At 45.4% G+C, this 9,761-nt stretch overlaps 1 protein-coding gene across 1 annotated transcript in view; it reads right to left on the bottom strand.

Moving 5' to 3' along the window:
* LOC133614011 (titin-like) overlaps positions 1-9,761 on the bottom strand; it is a 254,475-nt gene that overhangs the window by 51,459 nt on the left and 193,255 nt on the right. Inside the window, 16 exon segments of the mRNA XM_072914563.1 lie at positions 41-343; positions 438-1,025; positions 1,117-1,413; positions 1,485-1,682; positions 1,807-1,911; positions 1,991-2,298; positions 2,398-2,680; positions 2,807-3,094; positions 3,179-3,469; positions 3,574-3,861; positions 5,134-5,439; positions 5,518-5,820; positions 5,972-6,274; positions 6,359-6,646; positions 6,738-7,037; positions 7,118-7,420. Of these exon segments, the coding sequence (XP_072770664.1) occupies positions 41-343; positions 438-1,025; positions 1,117-1,413; positions 1,485-1,682; positions 1,807-1,911; positions 1,991-2,298; positions 2,398-2,680; positions 2,807-3,094; positions 3,179-3,469; positions 3,574-3,861; positions 5,134-5,439; positions 5,518-5,820; positions 5,972-6,274; positions 6,359-6,646; positions 6,738-7,037; positions 7,118-7,420 (4,752 nt within the window).

Genomic DNA, 9,761 nt, shown 5'->3' with positions numbered 1-9,761 from the left:
TGAAAATAGTTTTCTTTTGATTTAAATAATTTTTACTCACAAGCAGCGACTATTGTTCTGACCGGCATAGATGGTTCACTTGGCTCTCCAAAGCCAGCTCTGTTCTCAGCAAGAACACGGAACTCATACTCTATGCCTTCAGTCAGTCCAGTCACATCATAGCTAAGCTCAACTACAGATTTCTTTGAGGCCCTGGTCCATCTCATGGCCCTTTTCTCCTTCTTCTCAACACAGTAACCAATGATATCACTTCCACCATCTTCAGTTGGTCTTCTCCACGTCACAGTAGCTGAGTGCGCATCAACTTTTTCAACTTCTGGTTTCGATGGTGGGCCAGGAGGTACTAAAGGAAAAATGTGTAATTTAGATACACTATAACTAAACACAATGGTCTCAATATAGAATTTAGGATCGTAGGAGACTGAGTTGATACATACCAAATCTATCAACCATCCTGACAGACTCAGAGTGAGCCGGCTCACCAGTGCCGTACTGGTTCACGGCAGAGACTCGAAAGATGTACTCATTGCCCTGTATGAGTTTGTTGGCCACATAGTGACAGTCTACAACCTTCTCTTCCAGAATTGTCCAGAGAAGGCGACTGGTCTCCCTCTTTTCAAGAGTGTAGTACTTGATAGGAGAGCCTCCATCCTCTGCAGGAGCAGCCCAAGTCAGGGTGACCTTCTCAGATGAGACACCACTGCATTCAATGGGACCAGGAGCTGCAGGAACATCCAGAACTTTCACCTTAACAGTTTCCTCCTTTACACCAAAGGGGTTGATGGCAGTTATGACATAATCCCCAGTGTCCTTTCTGCCGGCGTATTTTATTGATATAGTGGATGAGCTTGTAGTGGACTCGATGTTAACAATGTCTGAAGGCTTCAAGTATTTTCCTCCTTTAGACCAGCAAGAGGTCGGGGCAGGTTTGCCAAGAATACTTGTGGCAGTGACAACAATTGTTTCCCCAGCTCGGACAGTCAGACCCTCCTTCACTTGAGCGTCGATGATAATAGTTGGTGAAGCTTTTGGATATATATAAAAAACAACACACAATTACAAACTATCTCAATTTGAATTGATCATCAATAAAATCAGAAAATTCAACCAAATCACCGTATTCATCTCTGCAGATAATTGTGTCTGTCTGGTCAGATGGCGGGCTAAGGGCACCGGCTGCATTCTTTGCTCTTATTCTGAACTCATATTTGCAGCCTTCCTGGAGATCAGTGACAGTGTATGCTGGGTCCACAACATTTACACTGTTGGCCTTCACCCAGATTTTAGACGGAAGGTCACGTCTCTCAATTATGTAGCCGGTCAGCCTGTGGCCACCGTCAAACTGTGGCTCAGTCCACTGGAGAGTCACGGTGCTTCTGGTGATGCTAATTACGTCAGGTTTGCCAGGAGCATCTGAGAACACACAGCATTCATGCAGTGAACACAAAAGTCCCAATCTTAAATTTCACATGTCTCACACTTACCTATGGGATTGAGTGCAACATGTGGATCTGTGGGAGAACTCGGTCTGCCAATGCCAGCCAGGTTAACAGCCATGACCCTGAACTCGTACTCAAGACCTTCAGTCAGCCCTGTCACCTTGTGTTCCTTCATTCTCAAGGCAGTTGGACTTGATCTCCTCCACAACATACTATTTCTCTCCTTGAACTCAACGTGATACCCTGAGAATTGTTTTGGAATGGAGGAGAGAGCCTTCATTAATGTGATGCCATAATTATTTGTATGAAAATGACCTCAGGTGTCCCGTTTAACATTTGCCTGTAATTATCTCACACATTATTATACCTGTGATGGGAGACCCTCCTGTCTTCCTGGGGTCCAACCAGACCAGGTTAGCCGAGTCATGGCACATACTCATTATCTGAGGTGGAGGAGGAGCATCAGGAACATCTGGAGAAATACACAGACATTAGTATGCAGGAGATAAATTATGTTATGTCAAAAATCTTCTAAAGTGGCAGACACTTACTGAATGGATGCTTGGCAATGATAGGCTCTGACTTGAGTCCCTCTCCAACGCCGTACTTGTTCTCAGCACTGACTCTAAAAATATATTCTGTGCCCTCGTGGAGACCAGTTACCCTCATGGTGTTTGTGTCTACACTGGAAGAGACCATCACCCACATGTTGGTGATAGAGTCTCTCTTTTCAAGAATGTAGTTTGTGATCTCTGAGCCACCGTCATCTTTCGGTACTCCCCATTTTAGTGTGGCACCATCAGCAGTTACATCACTGAACTTTATAGAACCACTTGGTATGCTAGGCTTACCCACCACCCTGCAAGAAAAAAATGGTTGTCAGTATGTTTTAATGACCATATGCATGACAATACATCTACAAGTAATGTAATCTAATGATTGTATAGCCTAATCAAACCTGATGAATATGGTGGATTCTTTGCTTCCAGCACTATTCCTGAGGGTGATGGTGTACTTGGAGGCGTCACTCCTCTGGCAGTCCCTGATCAAGAGGGTGGTGTTAACTGCAGAGGACTCTGCACAAACACGTCCAGAGTCTGTCAAGTCTTCCTCCTCTCCTTTCTTCCAGGACACTTTGGGGGTTGGTTTGCCAATGATTGGAATCTTCAGACGCACCGTGCTACCCTCCTTGGCAACGTAACACATGTCTGGCAGCCCCCTCAAGTCACAGGTTGGATGAACTGTGAAAGAGAATGGTGCAATACTTGAAAAGGACAGCACACGGATTCCAATTCAAAAAAATAAATTTGTTGAGATTGCCATGATAGCTGCTGTAAACAATCTGTTGTTTGAATGAGTCTACTTACTGAGCTGATCCTTGGCAACTACGGTCAGTTCCTTGGCAGCACTCTCTCCAGTCTCATTTACAGCTTTGACAATGTATTTGTACTCTTTTCCCTCCACCAGATCTTTAGTGCTGTACTGCATGTTCTTGGACCTCATTAACTCCTTGTAATTGTTGTCATCATTGAGGACTTCAAGCACATAGCAAATAATGCGGCTGCCACCATCAGTTAACGGTTTCTTCCAGCCTAGAGTACATGAGTCCTTGGTAACCAGCAAGGCCTTAAAGTCTATTACAGGACCAGGTTCCTCTGTATGAACAAAACAGGCATGGTGAGATTAAAAGGCAGTGAAATTAAAGACTATCATGCCCAAAATATGCTCAAAACACTCACCAGATGCCTTGATAGAGTCGGGGGTCTCGCAGAACTCTCCAGCACCGAGCTGATTAACAGCCGACACTCTGAAGTAGTAGGACCGTCCCGCATTCAGGTCTCCCACCTTCAAAGATGTCTTGGCGCAATTGGAAGAAACACCAGACCAGGCTTTCCTCTCAGAGTCACGCTTCTCGACAATATAGTGGGTGATAGTAGAGCCACCGTCTATGAGAGGTGCATCCCAGTAGATTGAGGCGCTGTCACTTGTGGTCTCTTTTGCTATCAGATGGATTGGTGGCCCAGGAGTGTCTAAAGAAAAAAGTCAAGCTCTAAACTGATTTTTTTTTCATACCATTGTACTTTGACAAGTGTTTCACGTCTTAGCTCCGGTGGAAAAAAAAAATCCTTCTTACCAAGAACCTTGACGGTGATGGTGTACATCTTCATGCCGGCAAGACTCTCCAGAGTGAGGATGTATTTGCCTGCATCATATCTGTTGACATTCTCCACTGTCACGGTGGTGTCACTTTTGGTGGATTTAATAAGAATCCCTTGGCGGTCTTTGATGTTAGTGTTCATTTTTGCCCAGATAATCTTGGGGAAGGGGTGACCCTTGATTGTGGCATGAAGTTTCATCGTGGCACCGGCACGCAGTTCCAGGCCGTCTTTTAGCTCAGCACTCAGCTCCGCCTCTGGAGGTACTAAAAGATCACCAAAGGTTATTTCCCTTTTTAGTCAATGCGGTCTAATCCATAACATTATTTCACTTGCTTACATACATTTGTTTACTTTGTAGTGTGAAAATTCAAAATGAGGTTTCACACAACTGCACAATAGGGTTGTACGGTATACCGGTACGAGTACAGTACCACGATACTAATGAATCATATTCGGTACTATGCCGCCTCTAAAAAGTACCGGTCCCCGCCGCCTCCTATTTTTAACGAGCATGACGTGGTGACATTGCTGGTTTTACGAGCAGAGGAGCATGTCACATAACAAGAAGATAGAGAAAAAGAAGAAGCTTATCGACTACGGTGTCTTTGTGGACTACAAAGGCGGACCTGCGCACATTTTCAGGACTTATGCAGATCCCAAATACAGATCAGCAGGTACCAGAAGGTAAGAAAAGTTGCTTTTGCATAATATTGCGAAACAAAACGCCAGATAATATGTCTTACCTTATACACACACCATAATAATACTCCTATGTTGAAGCACAGTACAATCCATCAAGCGGTGTGGCTTCATAGCTTACCAAAGTCCTACCAAAATATTTTTATAGATTTTTGAGCACCGCGTGTAATGGTCTATATTTTCAATGGAACATAAAATGTCGGTGTTGTTTACTTGAGTCATAATGCAGTCTACACATATCTCTTATGTGTGACTGCCATCTACCGGTCAAACTTATAATTTCACCATATACCAAATAAAATAGCTTCGAGGTCGGCAACAACAACCAAAATTATTCTGCATATTAGGTGCACCGGGTTATAAGGGGCACTGTCGGGTTTTGAGAAAATGAAAGGATTTTAAGTGCGCCTTATAGTCCGAAAAATACGGCAATTAAAATATACATTTAAAAACCTTACTACAATTTCAACCACGACAGAGATGTGATACTCAAGACCTTCTGCTTTGCAACACAAGTACTAAAGCCACAAAAAGTCTAATGTGGAATCCTGTCCCAGAGTTCCCAGGAGTACGTTTGGGGTAACATTTTATATGAACCGTCTTGTCATTCAATACTTTACATATGACAGGGGGGGATTTTGCCCTCTTAAAATAGGCCTAAGGACGCAGACGCAATCCACTTTGCACACTTTTAGTAGATCAGCTTGCGTGTGCTATCAGCACATGTTTTAGCGCACGCAAACCTTTAGTAAATCAGGCCCTATTGCTTATTATTACTGTAACCCTGAAATACACTTATGTACGCAGAAACAACATGGAGTTAGTAAAATAAATACCACTGATGTCCTGGACGATATGCTTGCCGGGTACTTCGACTGGCTCGCCGAAGCCAACCTTATTGACAGCAGTCACACGGCACTGGTACTCGGCCTTGTGTATGAGGTTTTGTATCGTATAGTTTGTGTCCTGCAAGTTCCTTGGAACATTGCAGCGGATCCAGTCTGTGGTGTCTGTCCTCCTGCACTCCACCAGGTATCCCAAGACCGGGCTCCCACCATTGTAGGCAGGGGCATTCCAGGTGAGGCTTAAAGTGCTGTGGGTGGTGTCAGTGACACTGGGTTTCACCACAGGGCCAGGAGGAGCTATGGCAATGCACAATTTCCCACGTTAAAAACAAGTACCAGAGAAAGAATGCACCGTCAAAAGGTTATGAAACTCACTGATGGGATCCTGTGCGGTTGTACTAGCCGAGGGGTCACTGGGTTTTCCAGGTCCTGCCACATTGACAGCAATGACTCTGAATTCATACTCAGTACCCTCAGTAAGGCCTGAAGCAACAAATGTCCTTTCTGTTAAGGGTTTCCTGTTCATCTTGGTCCATTTCATCTCCTTGGTTTCCTTTCTCTCAAGCATATAACCCAGAATGACTGACTTTCCATCATCACTGGGCTCCTTCCAGCTCACTGTCATCGCCTCCTTGGTGACATTGGTGATTACTGGGGCCTCGCAGGGGCCTGGGAAATCTAGGACATACATTGACAATTTTAGTTGAGACATTCAAATTATTTTTATTGGAATAAACGAAATATTTTGATAGATAACCAGTCTCTTAAGAGTTAACTATTTACAGTCCTTACTACACAAACAGTTGAGCTAATCAAAGGATGAACTCACCGAATGGGTTCTTGGCAATGACAGGTTTAGTGATGAGACTGTCTCCAACTCCCCAGGTATTCTCAGCTCTGATTCTGAACTGGTATTCATGACCTTCAATAAGTTTCTCCACACTTAGCTCAAGATTGTCACCCTTGATCTTCGAGGAAACCTGCGCCCAGTTGGCTCTGCTGGTCTCACGCTTGTCCAAAATATAGTTCTGAACAGGGGAGCCACCATCCTTTAAAGGTGGCTCCCAAGACACCTTAACTTTGGTGGCAAAGACTTCAAGGTACTTGGCACTGGCAGGTGGTCCAGGCACATCTGCATAAGAAAATACCAATTACCTCACTGGACTTCGGTAATCAAAGTGAGCACATCAGTTGGTTACGGACAAGAAGTACCCACCTAAAACTGTAACCTCAATGTCTGCAGTCTTGGATCCACTGTTATTTTCCGCAAGTATGGTAAAGATTCCAGTGTGTTCCTTGGTGACAGATGTAATTTCCATTTGGAAATGGTGTCTCTGCTGGCTGATAACCTGGCCTTCGCTTGACCTCAGGGTGTCATCACCTCTTTTCCAGGAGACTCTGGGCATTGGTTTACCAGACACATCAGCCTCCAGAAGAATTGTAGCCCCAGCCTTTACCTTCAAACCCTTCTGCATCCTGGCATTAAGTTCTATCCTTGGAGGAACTGTAGTAAACAGCACAACAATACTTGTGAACCCATCTCTAAGTTAGTCAGAAATAAAAATATTAATTTTTTCCGAGTTAATCCCTCTCACCATTCTCAGCACAGACCAGGATAGCATCTGTGGGCTCTGACGGTTTGCTAATGTTGACAGCTGTTTTGGCAATGACTCTGAACTGGTACCGCAGGTCTCGCTCTAGACCAGTCACGGTGTACTCCTCCTTTGGGACGTTTTGGGTGCTGGTGTTACAGCGCACCCAGAGGTCTCCAGGCAACCGCATGGCCTCTACATAGTAGCCAATAATCTTGCTACCGCCGTCGTTTTTGGGTCGGCCCCATACAAGAGATACAGAGTTCTTGGTCATGTCCAGGACTTCTGGTTTCCCCGGTGTATCTGTGACACAATGTCTTACATGAGTATGTGTAGCAAAAGTGAATTCATTCAAAGTGTTCATATATGTATGAGAAACTCACCAATGGGTGTTCTAGCAGTTACAAAGTCTGTCTTCTTGCTTGGCTTTCCTTGACCAGCACGGTTGATGGCGGACACCCTAAAAGTGTACTCCAGGCCTTCAATCAGGCCAGCGCATGGGTACTCGGTGCTCCGGACAACAGTGTCATTAGCCTTCACCCATAGAAGGCTGTTTCTTTCTTTGCGCTCAATGTAGTAACCCGTAATGGGGCTGCCACCATCTGTCTCTGGCTTGTCCCAGGCCACAAACATGCAATCCTTGTTGGTTTTGTTGACGTGGCAGTTAAGAGGTTCGCTCGGAACATCTGGTGAATAAAAACATACAACACAATATTAGTTTCCCAGAAACTAATACTGACTGTAACATACTCAACACCACTTTAAACATTAAGGGCCAGATCTACTCTAGGTTTTTGTGTACTCAAACATGTGTAAACTTGATAGTGTGCGCAAAGCTGACCAACTGAACTTGTGGGATGGCGTGGTGCAGTTGTGAGAGTGGCCAGCAACTTGAGGGTTCCTTGTTCAATCCCCAGCTTCTCCCAACCTAGTCACATCCGTTGTGTCCTTGAGCAAGACGCTTCACCCTTGCTCCTGATGAGCATGGTTAGCGCCTTGCATGGCAGCTCCTGCCGTGAATGTGGGTGTGAATGGGTGAATGTGGAAATAGTGTCAAAGCGCTTTGAGTACCTTGAAGGTAGAAAAAGCGCTGTATAACCCATAACCCATAACGTGAAGCTTGTATTTTATACTTTGTACACTATACTTTTTTTCCCCCACTGAATCGTGATTCTTATTTGTAACGATTCTGAATCCTTAAAAAAAAAAAAAATCGAAAATCAATCTTAAAAAAACAATAAATAAATAAAATATATTTTTTTATCTGTCCTGTCCAGCCACTCAGGCAAATAATATTGTTGATGTTAATGCCCAAACTTGCTGTACAAATTTTCTTTAGAAAAGAGAAGTGTTGTAGCCTTAGTAGTATTTGACCTTGTAAAATGTTTGGGTATAATTTTAGTTTTTGATTAAGTAATATTAAAAAGTATCAGAGCTTGTTATCTATCTTATGGAGGAATGTAGTTAATCATAGAACTGGCACTCAATGCTATTTAAAAAAGAAGTGATTTTGAATCGTGATTCACAGCCCAATTGCACACACTATTTAGCCCTTGTTGTTTGGAATCTTAGTAACTTCCAGCTAGCAGACAGTAGAGATGCGCGGATAGGCAATTTATTTCATCCGCAACCGCGTCAGAAAGTCGTCAACCATCCGCCATCCACCCGATGTAACGTTTGATCAGAACTGCACCCGCCCGCCATCCGCCCGTTGTTATATATCTAATATTAATAAAATTAAAAAAAAAGGGTGAAAACTACGCGAATTGCACCTTGTGCAGACAAGATTTTTCGATCGGACACGGAGGAATTAGCGATGTAAAAGACCACGTTGGGACAAAAAAACACAAGTCTAATGCCGTTGCTAGCGATACAAGTGGAAAACTTTCAACGTTTTTCGTCGCCCAAACAGATTCTTTGGATGTGATAAATGCCGAAGTTTTATTTACGGAGGCAATAATTGAGCATGGACTTCCAATCGCACTGGCTGATCACATGGGACAGTTAATAATGTAATGCAACCTTTAAAAATCATTACGCGGTGATCGCGATCCCAAAAATAAACTTTTCTTGCATGATAATGTCCAGAAAAATTCGCTTTATATTACTATAGAGTCCTTTTAACGAATGAGTTTGATGGTTTATCACAAACCTTGAATGAAATTCCATGGCCACCGTCCTGCTCTCTATATCAACCAGGGTGAGCCCCACCCCTTTCATGAGCGCACTGCGCGCGGAGTGACCCCTGTTACGCGCCCCCGGCAACAGGGGTGGCAAGCAGGTAAGCTGCGCGGGCGGAGCGCGCGGAGTGACCCATGTTACGAGCCCCCGGCCACGGGGGTGGCGGGCAGGTAAGCTGCTTACCTGCTGCGCGTGACGCCGGCCGCGGCGAAAGCGGACGAGGCGGGGTGTCGGTGCGGTGGGCGCGGTAGTGACCCTGGACGTGCGTCGGGCCCTTCTCGCGGATCGCCTCAGCTACGGCTCCCGGTGGGGCCCTCTCGGGGGAAGGGGCCTCGGTCCCGGACCCCGGCGAGGCGTCCCTTCTCCGCTCCGTAAAAGTGTCCATCTCTTTTCTTTTTTTTTCTTCTGTTGTGGCATATGCAGCAGGTGCCTGCTCGTTTTTCGTATGTGGGTAACAACATTTAACTATGTATATATATTTCCCAATTGGTTTAACTGGGTGGCGGGGCTCTCCCTTAGAGATAGGGTGAGAAGCTCTGCCATCCGGGGGGAGCTCAAAGTAAAGCCGCTGCTCCTCCATATTGAGAGGAGCCAGATGAGGTGGTTCGGGCATCTGGTCAGGATGCCACCCGAACGCCTCCCTCGGGAGGTGTTTCGGGCACGTCCGACCGGTAGGAGGCCACGGGGAAGACCCAGGACACGTTGGGAAGACTATGTCTCCCGGCTGGCCTGGGAACGCCTCGGGATCCACCGGGAGGAGCTGGACGAAGTGGCTGGGGAGAGGGAAGTCTGGGCTTCCCTGCTTAGGCTGCTGCCCCCGCGACCCGACCTCGGATAAGCGGAAGA

Source organism: Nerophis lumbriciformis, linkage group LG13 (genome assembly GCF_033978685.3).
Source record: "Nerophis lumbriciformis linkage group LG13, RoL_Nlum_v2.1, whole genome shotgun sequence".
Classification (NCBI taxonomy): domain Eukaryota; kingdom Metazoa; phylum Chordata; class Actinopteri; order Syngnathiformes; family Syngnathidae; genus Nerophis; species Nerophis lumbriciformis.
This window is presented reverse-complemented; position numbering and strand designations above follow the sequence as displayed.